Source organism: Zootoca vivipara, chromosome 1, assembly GCF_965207765.1.
Source record: "Zootoca vivipara chromosome 1, rZooViv2.hap1.1, whole genome shotgun sequence".
NCBI lineage: Eukaryota > Metazoa > Chordata > Lepidosauria > Squamata > Lacertidae > Zootoca > Zootoca vivipara.
Genome location: NC_142582.1, coordinates 19,546,028 through 19,563,623, shown reverse-complemented (window position 1 = coordinate 19,563,623; position 17,596 = coordinate 19,546,028). Strand labels below are relative to the sequence as shown.

Genomic DNA, 17,596 nt, shown 5'->3' with positions numbered 1-17,596 from the left:
AATTCGGTTGTCAACTCGTTCGTAAGTCGAGGTACCACTGTAGAACTTGATCTCCCCCCCCCTTCCAAATGTCGTTCTCAGTATCTTGCATATTCACGACAATTTAGGGGAATTTAAAAAGTTCAATTACTGTTCTTATACAGTAATAGAGAATTCTCAATTTAAGTTTGAAAAGCAAGTTACATAACTGCATTAAAAGGCAGCCAAGTCGCCGTACAGTCCCCCAAGGGAGCACTTCACCTGTTTCAAAGCTCCTTGCTGTATGAATTACCGCAGTTGTGTGTGCAGGATTGGCATCACCCTGCCAGACAGATGCATATTGCAGGCAAGTGGTGTGCGCAACTGCACCAGCAACTAAGCTAGAGGGCTTTTCAATGGACTCCTGCTGATTTGGTAACCTTGACTTAGGGGCCATCAAGTTTAAATGGCTCTCAGTCGGAAGAGAATGCTGCTCCAGATGTTGTTGCTAGTGAATGTTTGAAAGGTGGCAAAACAGTCCCTGAATGGTTCCTCCTTCTGACTGTAAGGGGGGGGGATTGATCGCCTGTGTGAATCATCATCATCATTGTCATCATCTTATTTGCATGCCGCCTTACAATGTGGCAAGATTTACACAATTACAAACCTAACAAAAGTCATAAGCAATAAAAAAACACACATCAAAAATACACAATCAAATGGAAACAATTATTTAAAAAAAGAAATACATTGCTAGCATGTAAAGATAGCATAATTATATTTCCCACGTTCAGTCCCCAGCATCTCCAGGTAGGGTGGGGAAACCCTGGAGAATCAGTGTCCACAGTCATGGCCTAGATGGACCCTGACTTGGTCTAAGGCAACTTTGAATGCTCCTCTCTGACAGCTTGTTCTCCATTTTTTAAATGCAGGCACACAACCCTCCCCCTGCAGTCTGAAAGGGTACAGTCCAAGAACAGGTTTACTGCCACTTCTGCTGCATATTGTGTGAACTAGGTACCGGTAGCATTCGGACTGATTGAAATGTGGAGATAGATGGGATTTCCCCTACTCTTTTTGTCCTTTTTTTTTGGACATTGAGTGGAGATCTTAGTTGGTATCACTATGAATGTTGAACCAGTGGTAGTTCATGCTATACTAACCCACATAGTGTTATTTTATGCATATGCTGGCTTCAAATGACTTGTGCATGCATGTTGATTGTGACTTAGAAAAAAGGTAATCCAGGTTTGCAAAAACAACAACCACCACCATGCTTTACTATACACATGACCTCCTTTTTAACATTCTTTTAACTGTCATGCTGTCTTTCCCCCTATTTTCCCCCCTTTGTCTTCACCCATCAAACAGTGGTGGTACGAGATTTACAGAGCATGTGGGTGAATCCTTCCTTTGACATACAGGTGTGGCACAAAGACTGTGGCCGGGGTCTTCTGTGGCTGTGACCTGGTGAACTGGCTCATGGAAGTTGGCCTTGCCTTAGACCGTGGGGGAGCTGTGGTGTATGGAGAAAGACTGGTGAAAGGAGGCATCATCCAGCACATTGCCGATGAATTTGAGTTCCGGGACGAGCAGTTGTACTATCGCTTTGTGCCTAGGAGATGTGTGGCAGTAGAAAGCCATGGAAATGAGGATGCACTTTGAAGCTAGCCAAAAAAAGAGTTGCCCCAACTCTTTCCTGGCCCCTAGTTCTCACGCTCTTCTGTGATGTTCTCTTAAGTGACAATATGGTTCTGTTTGTGTCCTACCCAAAGATAATTTACGTAGCGTCTCATGTGTTGAATACTGACTAATGAGTCATTTCAGGGAATTATTTAAAATATTTTTGATTTTTGAACTATGAATAGTTTCCTTGTCTGTGCAAACAGTACTCTGCAAAAGTCTGTACTTGAGGAAAGTGTGATGTTTCTCCAGTTAATTCTGTTTTTGAATTGTGATGCACTGGCAAACAGCAAGGGATAGTTATTCAACACATTTTGGCCAGTCTGTTACTCCCTTTTGAACATAAAATCCTCTATTTGTGCTGACATAATGAGACTGTGAAGATTGTTGTGGTGTCTGAGGATTAGAATTGGGAAATAAGCAGATTTTTGCCATTAGCAGTTCTTGGGTGAACAAGCCAATCATTTTAAAGAATGAAAAAGTAGACTGCAATCCTGTGTACCATCAAGCTGCTCAAATTCAATTGAAATCAGTGGGATTTTAAAGCAGCCTCTGTGCAGCACTTGCAGCCTAAGCATGATTTGTTTTTCTAGCCTCATAAATTGCTCTGAAATGAGAGGTTGGCTTATAACTTCTGAACATTGAGCCATTTGTTTTTTTACAAACCTTAAAGTAATAAACAGATTCTGATGTCTGTGAGGTTGTGGTTACTTTGCACTTCTAAATTAGACCAATAGCCTATAAAGACCAAATACTTGAATTAGATTTGGGTACTACTTTCAATATGCAACTTAAATAAGTTTTGATTTGAAGGACACTCTCGTCTTCACAAGGCCCCTTAATGGGTGATGCTCTCTTAAATGCCAATAAACCCTCTCATTACAGTTTCTCTATTTTTTATGGTTGTTCTTTCTTGTCTACATAAAGGAACACTGTATTTTAAATGATGCCCTTTGTTTTTTTAAGTATATACCAGAGTGGTCATTTTATCGACCATTTTATAATAACTTAATTCACTGGAAGGAACAATTTGCCGTGTGACTTTTGTTTCTTCACCTACAGTCATGAGATCTGTTATGTTGCCTAACCCTTTTTTGCCAGATGAGTGGTGTGTGTGCTTTATTTTTATAGAGGTATGGATTGAAAGAGTATTCTTGGACTTGTGGCCATTAGCCTCCGATAATAGGGAGTTGGGGCTAGCAGCTTAGTCATCATTTCAGTAGCCACAACTGCATGAATGTGCATGCGAAATGTACGAATAAACCACTTCCTGTTGCTGTCAAACATGTAATCTATTTTATGTCAACCTTACACATGAACTGACAGGCCTGTTTGTATATGTTACAGAAGAAACACTATCTTCCACAATGTAGAAAACTGTGTTTGTTATAAAGTGTGGTTTTAATCTGATCTGCAGTTGAAACGACAGGAATGCATTACATTTCTGTGGCCAATCATGCTTTTGTCTAGTTTGGGAGGAATTATGGAAAAATGTGTTTTGGAAGTAGTTGGCATTTCTGCATTCTGTACTCCAGTTTCTCAATAAATCCAGATGTTTAACCTTGGTCTTCTGTACATTCCTTTTCAAAGTTGAATAAAGTTGCTGCCTACAGAATTAAGTCCAACATAATTATGTACTTGCTATTTTGCACACTCACCCAGTAGTTATTTCCAGAGGAGGGGGAGTTTTCTCACAAAGGTGAACCAAAGCAAAACATTAAAACCCAACCAATTACAGAGCACTCTTGGTTCTCTACACAGAATTTGCAATTTATTTTTTGGCAGTAGAAGCATTTGTGTTTTAACATAGCAGTGCCATTTCCTGTATATATAAACTGAAAAAGTAGCATCTTTCCATTATTTTGAATTTATGTTGCATAATTTTAGCTGTATTGCGTACTGTATATTCCTGCGCATAAGACTACTTTTTAACCCAGGAAAATCTTCTCAAGAGTCGGGGGTCGTCTTATACGCCGGGTCGTATTTCTTATACGGCGAGTGTATCCCAAACTCTGTATTTTAACTGGAAAAGTTGGGGGTCGTCTTATACGCCCAGTCATCTTATAGAAACAGTAAACTGGCCCCTCGTTCAAGTGAGGGTGTCTAAAACAATCCTCATTTACAGAACCTTAGTGGCCTTCACCTGAAATAACTAAGAATTTATTTCATAATTTTCTGTTGGTTCATTTAGGATTCTACCATTATTCTTAGCCTAAGTTCAACACACGTGGCTACATAAGGGCACTTAAAATCTGTATCCACCACAGCCAAATTTCAGCCATAGCAAAGATCTAACAAAAGCAATGAAACTTTAGTCACCATTACTAAAGCTTGTTGTTTTCAATGGGACTCAGTGCAGTTAACTTTTGTAGGACTTGTTCTTCCCTAGCAAGTCAATTTTATAAATTAACCATCCACAATTACATTCTGGGGTGTTTCTTTTTAAAGTCTCCTACTTGAAGTGGCAGGACTTCTAATTTCAAGTAAGCAGACTGCACTAGAAAGCATCTTGAGGGTCAATATATTAATGTAATATCACACTATAAAGTGAAACTAGTATTTTTCACATTACCCTGAGTTAAGAGAAGAAAGCCATGCTAGAATAGGCCCTTCCGCATTTAAATACTGAGAAATCACAACTGCATTGGTTCAGCTGGGAAGTTTTACACTTGCTGCCCCCTTGAAATTTCACAGTGCATGTATTCTTATAGTAAAGCAGTCCAATGGGGGATGGAAGAAAATTCTGGCAGACGTCCCACCCCATATTCACAACCCTACCAGCCTGGGCAGAAGGTGGTGATAGTGCTATGATGGGGAGAAATGCACACCAGTTTCAGTGCAGAATATATGAAGAGGAAATATCTCCATCATTAAAGGCCAGTATTTGGAGGTTGGTCAGTTACACTCCTGAAACCTAATTCAAAATTCCCTTGCTTTCTATTCTGACTATATCCATATTATAATATGCTATTTGGCTAGAGCTGGGGATGTGCAAAAAACAAAACCACTTTGAGAAGTAAAACAAATTACCCAGAAACCTAACTGCCAGTATTATCTTACGCATATGCCTGGATTTCATCTTCTGTGCAGTTTGAGAAAAGATTAACTGCTTGATCAACATCAAGGCCTCTGTTCTGTAGAATATGCTCCATTTCCTTAATCTTCTCTTTCTCCAACTTTCGGATCCGTTCCAATATCATGTCCCCCTTTTCCTATTTAAAAATAAATAAACTAACAATGTAATGCTTGGACATATGAACTCTTCTAAAAGTTATTTCATCCACCATTAAGAGGTTCTTATCAGTCTACCCATATCTGGTGAGGACCTACACAAAATGTAGCAGTACATTCCCTAACTGAAGTGCTGCTTCTGTTCACAGGCTTCCAGCAGACTAGGAAGCAGCCTATTGCTGTCTGGAAATCATAGGGAATAACTTTCTTGTTTTCCCCACTATGTTAGAGTTAAAGGACTAGGTTAAGGGTGGGCAGCTAAGTGCTTTATTGCTGCTTCTTTGGGGGGGGAGGGGAATTTTATTAGCCTTCGAGCACACATTTCTTGCTCCCTACCCCCTAAACTAATCTCTTTCCCTAGGATATTATAATCTGCTGTTGTAGGAGTTCAAGCAGGTTAATTTCCTCCCTGCTTCTCTTCCAGTTTGTTTTTTAACTGATGGGTTCAAAATTACGGGGCGCAACTGCGCTTGGTATAAGACAGCTGCTAGACTCAAGACTGTCTACATAACTTCTAGTTGCTGCAAAATAGGCAGCTCTGACTTACGGGCCAAATTTGGCCTGGCAGGGCTCCCAATTTGGCCCACAATGCTGTTCCTCACAAACCTCACCCACCTGACCCATACCTGATGTCATCTGTTGCATTGGGTGCCGACATAGCTACAAAGGAATAATTGGGGGGTTAAAGTGATCTCCCACCACTCCGTGCATCTTGCTCTGATAACCTTGAAGTGGTTTGCATTGAAACAGCTGCCAAAATGGAGCTCTCTCCTTCCTGTGTTAGTGGCAGTTTCAGTACAAAGCACTTCACGCCAGTGAAGCAAGTTGTGCTCCCACTGCCTATTAGCTCATGGGCCTATTAGCTTGTGGACAGCCTGTTTAAAAGTAGCATTTCCCAAGTTGGCTGTAGGGAAGTACTGCACAAGGGACTGGCAGGTTGGAGGGACAACTCACCTGCCCATCATCTGACCCCATAATGACATCAGGTGATTGTCCCACCTACCTGTCAAGTTAGCCTGCAGGAGAGGAAACAGATAAAGATTTGGCCTGCTAAGTGGAAAAGATTCCCCATCCCTGATGGGGGAAAATTTTTAGTTCCACTTTTATCTGCAATAAAACAGTGTACAGTCGTACCTTGGAAGTCAAACAGAATCCGTTCCAGAAGTCTGTTCGAATTCCGAAATGTTCGACTTCCAAAGCACGGCTTCTGATTTGCTGCAGGAAGCTCCTGCAGCCAATCAGAAGCTGTGGAAGCCCCGCCGGACATTTGACTTCCAAAAGAACATTAGAAAACCAGAACACTCACTTCCGATTTTCGATTGTTCAGGAACTGAAAAGTATGAGTTCTGGGGTGTTCCAGAACTGAGGTACGACTGTTATTTTGTTGCAAGACTGGTGTAAGTCACACAGCTGCATCGTCCACCCACAACCTACCATATAAAGATAGTGGGATGACCTGGCAAGCATCAAGACTCTCTTCCCTCCCTCCATCCCTGGGAGCACACTTTCACAGAGTATTTGAGTTTAGCTGGCTTTGCTTGAGCATAGGAAACAAGATCAAGTAGCATATGCTAATATCCTCTTGACCTTTCAAGAACTATGTTTTGGCCCTGTGACTGAAAGGTTAGATGACAGAGCAGTCTCTCTCCATCCGGAGACTGAAGTATTAAATTACACCAGCATTATTGCAATGGAACAGCTTACATAAATCCTTACACTGATTTTTTTTATTTTAAAGTCCACACCCCTCATACCCCCAGAGATTTAACTTAAATTAACACACCTTAGAAGACTCCATCACTAGAGCTGCACTTTCATGTTTTCTGTAGAGTTCATGTCTTCTGTCTGGCTTTGTCTGAAATCGTGGTTGCTTTTTAACTGGATCATCGGGACCAAACACTGGGGAGCTGGTTTTTAGCAACTGCGTAATATTTGGCACAAAAATGAAAGGTTTAAAGACAGACCTAGAGAATAAATTGAAACACCAAGTGAAAAGAAAATTAGCAAATGCACAATGAATGCTGCTTTCCACCACTGACGTTAAGGTTAAACTATTTCCTAGCACACAGCCATTACAATATCTTACCTGTTTACTCCACACAGTCTACAAGTGGGAGTTCCTCAAGCTACTGGTTTTAATCAGATGTACTCAGGAGTATTTCTATTAAAATCAGACAGGAGGCACTGTCCACTAATGGTTGCAGTGCCTAGAACAGGCATCCCCAAACTTCGGCCCTCCAGATGTTTTGCACTACAATTCCCATCATCCCTGACCACTGGTCCTGTTAGCTAGGGATCATGGGAGTTGTAGGCCAAAACATCTGGAGGGCCGCAGTTTGGGGATGCCTGGCCTAGAACAAAGAATGGAGATTCTAGCATGTTTCAAGGCAACCTTTTCTCAAGGGAAATATTTCATGTTTCCTAATTGCTGAAGTCTTACATATTTCAAAATGCATTCAGCTTCTTCAGGAAGAAGGGTGGGATGCAATTTGACTAAATAATAAATATGACAGTTCACATGTAACACTTAAGCCCAAGGTATGGCTTGGTAAGAATGAGCAAGAATATGGGTACCCAGGGAGAAAATTGTGGCTGCTTCGCTACTCCTCTGGTCCTACTGCAACTGCTGCATTACCCAGAGCTAAACTATGGTATCGTGTTACACGTGAACCCAGGGTCATAGTTTGTCTCCCAACAAGCAACGAGCTGTAACCAAAGTTTGTTCTTGGCTTACCCTTTGTGGTTTGTCTGGGGGCTGTTTTTGCATGCAATATTAAACCAAACCAGCTCTGAATAGAGGAGGGAAATGGCCACAATTTTCTCCTTGGGTACCTGTACGCTTGCCCATTCTTACTAAGCCATGGTTTGGCTTAGTGTTATGACAAAACAAGGCCTTAATCTCCAGCCGTTCTTTTGTGCTTGGGTTTTTTATGGCTCTTCTCGGTCCTGTCTCTCTGTGAAATAGTTTCATCCATTATGGATTACATTTTGGACTTCAATGAAATTTGGAACTTTATGTTTAACATTGTTAAAGGTCGATCATGAGTACGTTGCTCAAAGGAGAGTTAACAGGGCTAGGAATTTAGTCTTTATGATAAATTGTTATGAGTCACCTGTCAGGGTCTGGAGTTCCTGTGAAGAAATGAATGCAAGGGAGGCTTGTTTCCTGAGGAAGTATGGAAACCATGCTTCCAGTGGTCATAAAGCCTCCTTCCATATTAATGCCGCTCTCTTTATCCCGAAGGATTGCCATCATTGTCTCAGCTGTTACTGTGCCTATGCAAGACAAAACATCATTCGTTTCAAATGCATATTTAGCATACTGTAGTTTACTTAATAGCACCAATTCGAAAACCACATGCATGTCTGTTTCAAACTAAGTGAAACATGAATGGCAGAATCAAAGAGGGCTCCACCATTACAGTGTCCCAAAAAATTCTCTCCCATGGGTACAAAAAATTAAATAGTCATCCAGTTTCAAGCCTCACAAGATTTTCCAGAAATGTTCCAGAGAGAAATCAGTTCTTTCTACATTAAGCGCCCTTCTGTATGCCTAGCATCCTGTTTCCATTAGTGGAAAATCAGCCTCTCAAAAGCTGACAAAATAAGACATGAATGGCTATCATATCTGCAGCAGTGAATAGTTTAAATGGGGTTTGCAAATAAAAATGAAGAGAACCATACTAAATTTGTTGGGGAACTACCACTCTGCAAGGAAACAAAGTTTCCCTAAATGTGAAAAACTTTTCTCAGTGCTCTGGTGAAGGATAGAAATGTAAGGTGATAACCAATTAAACAATTAAGCTAGTGCAAGGGTTAGAACTAGTGCAACAGGACTTCCTCTCTCTCCTCTCCCTGCTGTCCCCAAATCTGCTCCCAAGAGTTGGGAGAAACCCCACAACAGGTTTAGGGAGGAGAGAGGAAGAACATTCCACTGTACAAGAAGAAATCCTTTTGCTGATTGAACAAGTTGCATGGTGCTACGTTGAATATTTTTAAAAATAATAATAACCAAATTCAAATTCTAGTTGGAATTAAGCACACAGATGTGAAGCAGTGTGTTTAAAATAGAAAATTAGATACAATGCATTTTAAAGATAATAGCAATAAAGCATGAAGAAGTACTGAGCGGAAAAGGAGCTTGCACATCTCTTTTGGCAGGGAGTGAAGTGTGTGGGAAGAGATCCATCCATGCTCTTCTCTTTCAGGGTACTTACTGTTAACTCTCAAAACCATGAAGTTTCTATTATCTGTATTGCAAGGGTTGTATTTCAATGAGGTCTCTAGCAATGTTTGGATTAGCTGCTTACCAGAAGTCAAAAGTCAGAAGGTCTTCTGGCTGCTGTCCCAGGAGAAATGGGGCAGAATAAGCAGGAGCATTAGAAAGTAAGATTGGGGAAAGGAGTGCTCCAGAACAGTGTTTCTCAACCAGTGTGCCTCCAGATGTTTTGGGACTACAACTCCCATCATTCCTGACCACTGGTCTTGCTAGCTAGGGATGATGGGAGTTGTAGTCCCAAAACATCTGGAGGCACACTGGTTGAGAAACACTGCTCCAGAAGAATAAAAGGTTTTGATGGAAAGAGGGAGGACAAGTCTAACAGGCGAATGAAAACAGAGAGAGAAAATTGGGCTAGAGGAGAGCTACACATGGCCAAGCATTGAAAAGGTGAGAAAGGCTGGAATTTATCTATTCACTAGAAATAAGCAGCCAAATACTTGGCTACCAGCCTCTTTGATCTGTATGAATGTATCTATCTCTGTTTTATGCTATTTACATAAAAATACTTTTCCACTTTAGATTTCCATCGTTGCCCACCTGGTAGTTCGGAATACCCAGTGGCTATTTTACAATAACAATCTCAATATTAAAAATAAATCCTCTGCACCAATTTTGGAAAATCTTTTTTTTAATAAAAAAAACCACCTGAAAGTATTGAAAATTTTAAGAGACTAGTGTGTTACAATAATGATTCATTCAAGGTTTGTAAAAAAGAAACAGCTTAAACTGCAGACTGATAACTTGAACACCTGGTGTGACTTAAAAATGGCTGAGGTAAGTATCTGAAAAATGGGGATTTAGAATGAAGGCATTGATAGAACCTCAACAAGGCCATCACATTAGACAGGTATTAAACATGTTCAGTATTCAGAACCTACAATTCCCCAAATGATTGTAGGATTTGCATGATCACAGGGGTATTATAGCTTCAAGTAATCCACTAGGAAGCACAGAATAACTGCTGCAATTGGGGGCGGCAGGGCTCAGCAGAATGAATATTGAAACAGAGGAGTGCAATTTTATTTGGGCTTACGTTATTATTTTTTCAACACATGACTATACATGAAATTTTGATACACGTGTAATAAGCAAACAATACCAAGTGATGGCTGTTATAAGGATCACAAAAGTCAGGGGATGTTGAAATGTGCTCTTCTAGAACCCTGTATTATTATATTCATTTTTCAGAAGCTAGAGTCCTCAAAGCATGAGATGATCCATTCTTGAAAAGATGAGTTCCCTGCCCCTGAGCTAGGGGAAAGTATTGCCTAAATTGCTCAGCTGTTGTATGGGCCTTGGCTGAGCCAAGAAGCCAACTACAGAATCCTGTTCAAACCGACAAACTTTTTTACCCTGTTCTTTGTGGGTACGTGGCGAGATGGTGCAAATGCTATTCTATCCTAGTAGAATCACTGTAAATATTCCATGTGGTTCTTGGATCACAAACATCTTCTGGCGAGAGAGAGAAGGAGAGACCATAAAGGTCAAACGTTGGTGATTCTGTTGAGGCCATTGCCCCACTGTGGAACATCAAGGTGAGAAGGGCTAATGCCCCAGAGTGCTCTGTCTGATACTCCAGGTCTCCTTGAGTTCCTTGGTTCTCTTCAGAGCTCTAAGCAATGAAGCCGACACAAAGACTCGGTGTGAAAACTGGTCAGAATGCACAACCCTAACTATCGCATACTGATTCTGGCAGTGGAAAAGGCCCAGATTACTGCTTCCATCATGTCCTCAAGTAGCCACCCAGCAGAGCTCTTCTGAGTGGTGATAAGATTGATACTACTTGCTCCAGCCAATGGTGCATTTGAGCTATCAAAAGGCCTGCTGCTTGCTAGGCACTTTGAGGACAAAATAATTCATTTTCACACTGATTTTGCTGCTGTTGCTGCTGCTGCTGCTGCTGCTGCTAAGATAGTCTCTAGTGAGACGTCCAATGCGTCCCAGCTATTGATGCCTCAGGATATGGATGAGGTGCTTCTGGCTGTTTAGGGAAGCATTCCCCTGAAATGATTTCTGATCTTACTGTTTTTAATCATCATACAATAAAACTGGCTTGTTCTATTGTATGTGTTAATTAGGGATATTGTAATGCCTGATAGAATTTTTGTGTATTTTAGTTATGTATTTATTTAATAATTTATTTTATAGTTGTAAACTGCTTATAAGCCATTTTTGGCACATAAGCAGTATATAAAATAAAATAATAGTAATAATACTAAGGAGAAAAAGAAGAACTGATCTAGACAGATATTGTGGGTGATGGACCTACTGTTACAAACTGGACTTAAAACTGCAACCTCAATCTAAAAAAAGTTAACGTCTTAAGTGCCTTTAGCGCAGAAAAACAGAAAAAATATTCCTTGTAAAATAAAAGCCTTGAAATGTGTTTTTTCTCCTTTCACTTCAAGTAAAAAGAAGTTAACAGATCTAGTATTATGAAGACCTGTTCATCTGAAATCTCATAAAATTAAGCATCTCCATCATCAAATGATGTGCTTTATTACAAGGATATGTTTTAATCTGTTCTCTATAAGCATTTAAAGTCACTCATGACTCAACAAAGGTACCTTCATGTTTCTTCAGCAGTTTATAGCCTTCACAGTATCTGCCTCTGGTAGTAGTCATCCTGGCAGTATTCACATATGAATAGGTAGCAGCAAAATCAAATTCTTTTTTTCCATCCCACCAGCCTTTGCTTATAGCATAATTCTTTATTTCCGGATGCTCACGCTCAATCTTGGTTGTTATTGATAGCTGATTGGAAATATTCCTCACTCCTTCTGTTGAAAAGTGTGAAAAACAGTGTCTTAGACTGCAATAATAAACCTACGTACTAGGGAGTGAGGCCTGCTGAAGTATAGTGGGACTTTTTTCATGCATAGGATTGTACTGTTAACCTTATTACCCAAGAGGCCCCATAGTATGACCCAAAAGGCCTCCCCAAACTGGTAGGCATTTGGGTTTAGGGTCAATAACATGCTCATAGGAAACAGTTGTCCCTGCCCCTCATCCCCCAGCTCTCGTGGTTATTTGAGCACCGCAACCCCAGAGTCGTCCGTGACTGGACCTAATGGTCAGGGGTCCCTTCACCTTTACAACACACATTCTCTTAATATATGCATTTTGTCTCCATTGTTTGGTTGGAGAACTGAATGGTAAAATTTGAATAAATAGAAATTTCATGGGATGGCTATGTTTAAGTTCTCACAGAGTTTCAGAAAGTGCAAATTTGATTTTGCTTTGAATGCGAACTGAATCGAATTTATCTCCCTTCCCTAGTGTTGGCTCTGCAAATATGGGGTTCAGTTTCATGTGGGATCAGGCTAGGCTCATCCCTAGTTAGTTTCAAAACAGGCCTAAATACCCATCTTTTTTATTGTGGCCTTTAGTGGTTAATGTTATAAGGAGTTGTCGATGGTGCTGTAGTATTGTTTTTGTGCTGGCTCTTTAGCAATAGTTTGCTATAGATCAGGCATGCCCAACAGGTAGATTGTGATCTACCGGTAGATCACTGGACGTCTGTGGTAGATCACCGGTAGATCAGTGGCTCCCCCCAAAGAAGCTAAAAAGCTTTGGCTCCCCTAAAAAAGCTCAACATCTTTGCCCTTAACCCCTAAAAATGACCTGAACCACCAAAAACAGGGCTTTCCTTCCTAAAAAAAGTTCAATGTTGCTTTCCTCTTCCCTAAAGAAGCACAACAACTTTGACCTGAACCCCCCAAAAAGGGGGGGAGATCACTGCCAGTTTTTAACTCTGTGAGTAGATCGCAGTCTCTTGGAAGTTGGCCACCCCTGCTATAGATGTATAAACCTATCCATTCTGAAGGAAATCAGCCCTGAGTGCTCACTGGAAGGACAGACCGTGAAGCTGAGGCTCCAATACTTTGGCCACCTCATGAGAAGAGAAGACTCCTTGGAAAAGACCCTGATGTTGGGAAATATTGAGGGCACTAGGAGAAGGGGACGACATATGACTGCATCATATGTGAGCGAAACAACTTCATTTGAATGAGGAACTAAGCTGCCTTTCTATGGAAACACACTAGCACCCGTTATACCACTTTTATCACCAATTTTTTCTATGTTCAAGGAGCACAAACAGGTTATATACACTTATAATCTGAGAATAATTTAATTAAGTGAAGATGATTGTCCATACCGTCTACTTTCTCTGCAGCCCAATACTTTCCAGAGGTTTCCAGTATCCAAGCTTCCTTTCTGTCTGCTATCAGAAAACTATTATGGTATGTAAATGCCATATGACTCTCCATACAGTTTCCACCTTGACCATACTTGTCCAGCAAGTCGACAATGACACCAACAGCTTTTTCTGCGGTATTAGCTCTTTCCAGTCCAAGCCTAAAACCATACGGAAGTGTTACCTTTTGGGGAAATTCTTATAAATGCTGAATTTGCATATTATTGCACATTTCCTCAGCGAGTTAGAAAGTTGCACATGTATCGCATGTCCTGGATAAGGCTTATTACAGTGGGTGCCAATGTGATGATGAAAAGACTTATTCCCACAAAGAGCCTGCTAGCACCCACAGAACTGTTATTGCCCATAAATATATGCCACCTAGTATGTATGCCACTCCATACCCCCCAAAAAGCCTAAGCATAAAAAGATGGTTTAGAACAGGTTAGGAAAGCAAGTGAGGCAGCTCAGTCCTGACTGCTTTTCTGCAGGGTGTTATCGAGTTACTGTTGCATCAAAGCAGATGTTTCTTACACTCAGCCATAAGTTGTGACTGACTAGACTGGCAGAATGAAAACCAATGGTGACAGATATACAGCTAGTTAGACTATGGGTCCTCCGTTGAGGGGAGAGGTATGTAAATAAACACTTAGAATGAGGGGCCTACTTCCAGAGAGCAGCATCACAAAACAGGGTGTTATGCTGCTACTACATAGATGCCAACACATATGATTAGATCACCAAAAATTATATGTCTGTCTTACTAATTTTAATATTAAGCAGGATTTCTCCAGCAATATTTTTCTATTGCTTATTGATATCAGCAGGGTGTCTTTCTAAGAAGCTAGTAGTCTTCATAGTATCTACACTAAGCAAAAAGAATCTGTTCCATGATCGGGTAACACATTTGTTTTCCCGTCTAGCAACAGAATAAGACCTAGCATTCCGCTTCAAGGCCTAATCTATCCAAAGTCCTATGCTTGATCTGTCCCTTTAAATGACTGCATCATATGTGAAACAGCAAAATTACAACTTGCTTGTGTGAAAGTATAGGCGATTGCTTACACAAGTTATCGAATGTTGATTAAAGACAATGACGAGGGATCAGTTCATGTGTGAATCAGTTCATCAAGCCTTGCTTTCTACATTTAAAAATTGCATTTTATACAGCTAATTTAAATCATATTGTCTGCAAACCTGACAAGATCCATGCCTAGGAGGGCTTCATCATCACAGACTTCCTCCTTCCCCCACACTGCTTCATTCCCAATGCAGACTCCATGCTCGTTGGCCCCCATTTCAGCACCCCAGAGCCAGGAGGGGCGACTCAGAACAACTGCATGCGTTTCTGGTGCTTGTTCAATTTCTATATAAGTACACTGCAATAAAAAGAATCCCAGAAAACACATAAGAAAAACACTTCCTGAATTCTACACAATGGACTGGATTTAAACTGATTTGAATGGACGTCCCAACTTTTTCCCTCCCAAAAAGGCTCTCCAAATTGTTGAGAGACAATCGAACAGCATTGAGTGTGAGATGGGAGCCTGCAATGTCAGGAGGGAATAAGTAAAAATCAGGTTCTTCAAATTCCAACCGAATATTTTTACTGAGCCTAGTATTATTTTGAAAGCTAAGCCACAGCTCAGGGGTAGAGCAAATGCCTTGCATGCAAAAAGTTCCATTTTTAAGGCCTAGCCTCTCCAGATAGGGCTGGCAAAGTCCCATCTAAAATCTGGCAGAGCCACTGAGTTAAATGTAGGCAGTACAGAGCAAGACTGACCAGTGGTGTGACTTATACAGCAATGTCCTTCTTCTTAAGAGATACTATGTCCGCTCCCTCTAAACTTCATAACCGACATCCCTTTAAAGTATAGAAAAAGCATCCTAATGTGGTTGTGTTATTTCTCTAAATGCTTTGTTTTTTGTGTTTTATTTATTTAGAAAATTAACTTTATTAAGATTAAAATGCATATACAAAATAAAAACACATAAACAAAATAGAACATTAAACAACACAACACTAACAAAACTCTACGGTAATGACAAATAAAAATAATCAACCAAATAACTAAATAGCAAAATAATCATTACAAAATACAGACAAAAAAATTAAACAAAAAATTAAACCCAAATATATATAAATCATAATAACTCATATTAAATCATAGATAAATTATAGATCAATCATATATAAATGTAAATATATATATACATCATATGTAAATCATAATTAACACGAGAATCATATTATTCTTTCCATCTGACTGTATATACAGTATATCCAAAAACAAAAAAAATTATCTAAATGCTTTGATCTTACCTCAACTTTTTCTCCTGGGCCATGACTTGCAGCAGGGAAGTACACAATCTCCTGGACTTCATCTGAAGGCCTATCTGAATTTTTTCCAAAGATGATCCTGCTGCCAGTTGTGGCTGGAGGTAGAGCCACAAAAGTATCACAGGAGGAAGGTTCAGTGATCAAGGAAGCCATCCTGGAAAATTATGTAATGTGATAAATGACCAGTGAAGAAGGAAAACTCTGAGAAACACTAATACTTGAATGAAAGCACAAGGCTGTATAGAATTTTATGTTCCTTTTCCCCAAGTGATGGTGCCATTTATATTAACCCCACAATTCCCACTATTATGGAGAGGTATCAACGTTCTAGAGATCAGATGGCCTTCCCCATAACTGTATGTGCAGAGTATTTGGAACCAGGGACACAAATAATCATGTGTGCACATGAGAAAGGGGGAGCAACTTTCGGAAGCATAGTCAGTTGCAGCAAAACCAATGAAAAGTCTTATGGCTCTGTAAAAAGTGATTCAAATCCATGCGCATATGGGAATAGAATATGGGATTGTAAAATGTGGGTCTGATAAGTTCCTACGGACATATAAAAAGAACAGTGACCATGCATAACAGCAGTAATTGGTGATAACATAACCCTCCTAAATTAGTTTAGTAAAACTAAATCTGTAGTGGGATAAAAAACCTTGGAACTGATTTGAGTCCTAAACACCCCCATCAAATTTATTGATAAACTCTGTCAACAATTCAGACTAGAAGCTCCCTTTCAAGTTGTTTGTTCTTTTTGCAGTTGTTGGGAAATGGTGGCTTTCAGGTCACTGTACCTCGTGTGGCCTTTTGGCTCCAGCAAATACATGTTTTCCTCCATCTCTAACCTGCCTGTTGAAGATTTGATTTGATGCATCTGACAAAGTAGCTTCTAGTCCGTGAAATAAATAAATAAATAATAATATTTATACCCCACCCATCTGGCTGGGTTTCCCAGTAAATATGCCACTGCCCCAATAAACCTGTTGTTAAATTTGTTGCAACAAAAAATATTATGTTCCTGTGGCACCTTAAAGCCTAACACATTTATTTATTATGACGTACATGACCAAGCAGGTTTTATTAAGTCCACAAAAAATTGTTGTTGTTGTTGTTAAATTTGTATACCACTCTATACCTGTAGATCTGAGGACAGTCAACAACATAAAATTACAATATAGAAAGCACAAAATGCATACTGTAATAAAACAGGCTAAAATGCCACGGGCTTTGGGATTATTATCCTGCAGGCCGGATGTTATGCAAAAAGATGAGAGGGATTAAGAAAAAGAGGTTGTGGCACTTCAAGTATTTTTTTTTTAATGAAATGTGGCAGATAATAATATCCTGTGCAGACTTGAGCTAGCCCCAGTCTAACTCGGAAAGCGTCCCGACATTCAAAAATTATGTTGACGTTTACCTAATTTGAGATTATGAAATAATCTGTAAAACACAACGCAAAGAGTCACGGAAAAGATGATGTCCTTAACCAAGCTCCCAATTCCCCGTGAAGGCAAACACGCGTGTTGCGACTTCCACACGTCGTTCACCTGTGACCGTAGCGCAGTCAGTGATTATTTACATCTGAAGGAAACCGGTTAGTCCCTAAAGACGCCTCACGGTCGCATTTTGCTTTTTCATGTTCACGAGCGGCTACCTCTCCGGAAACCTCGTTTGAGGTTTCAACTGTCTGTTGGGATATATGTACCACCGCTTGGGGTACCCGGTCGGCATTCATTCACACGTGCTGGGCCCGACAAGCGGGGATTTAACGCTGCTGCGAAGCGGCAAGCGAGGAGCTATAAGCGGAGCCTACCCGTCGCGCGAGGGTCTTGACGGCCGTCTCTGCTTTACGAGCCTGGCTTCGTTGGGCCTCGCCGGCTTCAGGCCCGCTTCGCGTCGC

The 17,596-nt window shown here is 40.4% G+C and overlaps 2 protein-coding genes across 7 annotated transcripts in view; one reads left to right on the top strand and one right to left on the bottom strand.

Annotated features, from left to right (window-relative positions):
* The window catches only part of GPR155 (G protein-coupled receptor 155), a 38,836-nt gene extending 35,635 nt beyond the window's left edge, over positions 1–3,201 (top strand). For 2 of the 3 annotated variants that reach the window (XM_035135019.3, XM_035135026.3), the window contains exon 16: positions 1,383–3,201. In XM_035135019.3, coding sequence (XP_034990910.3) covers positions 1,383–1,623 — 241 coding nt within the window. In that variant the 3' untranslated portion in view covers positions 1,624–3,201. Of the gene's footprint in view, positions 1–1,329 lie in introns of all 3 variants that reach the window. The other variant, XM_035135034.3, reaches the window with a different exon arrangement.
* SCRN3 (secernin 3) lies at positions 2,608–17,594 on the bottom strand. Of its 4 annotated transcripts, none has more exons than XM_088659820.1 (8): positions 17,114–17,594; positions 15,676–15,847; positions 14,550–14,731; positions 13,314–13,513; positions 11,722–11,934; positions 7,986–8,148; positions 6,656–6,836; positions 2,608–4,853 (listed from the first exon to the last, which is right to left on the bottom strand). In XM_088659820.1, exons 2-8 carry the CDS (start codon positions 15,844–15,846, stop codon positions 4,698–4,700), a joined length of 1,266 nt encoding a protein of 421 aa, XP_088515946.1. In that variant the 5' UTR covers position 15,847; positions 17,114–17,594; the 3' UTR covers positions 2,608–4,697. The 4 variants fall into 4 exon arrangements, with proteins under 4 accessions (XP_088515946.1, XP_088515979.1, XP_034990954.2 ...); XM_088659853.1 differs by having other exon boundaries at positions 17,244–17,594; XM_035135063.3 differs by having other exon boundaries at positions 17,510–17,594.
* Positions 17,595–17,596: the final 2 nt, after the last annotated feature.

Coding starts and splice junctions, on each gene's coding strand:
- SCRN3 (XM_088659820.1), bottom strand. CDS start 15,846: ATGGCTTCCTTGATCACTGAACCTTCCTCCTGTGATACTTTTGTGGCT. Junction 14,732..15,675: donor GCCCAGGAGAAAAAGTTGAG/GTAAGATCAAAG, acceptor TTTTTATTGCAG/TGTACTTATATAGAAATTGA. Junction 8,149..11,721: donor ACTGCTGAAGAAACATGAAG/GTACCTTTGTTG, acceptor TGTCTTGCATAG/GCACAGTAACAGCTGAGACA.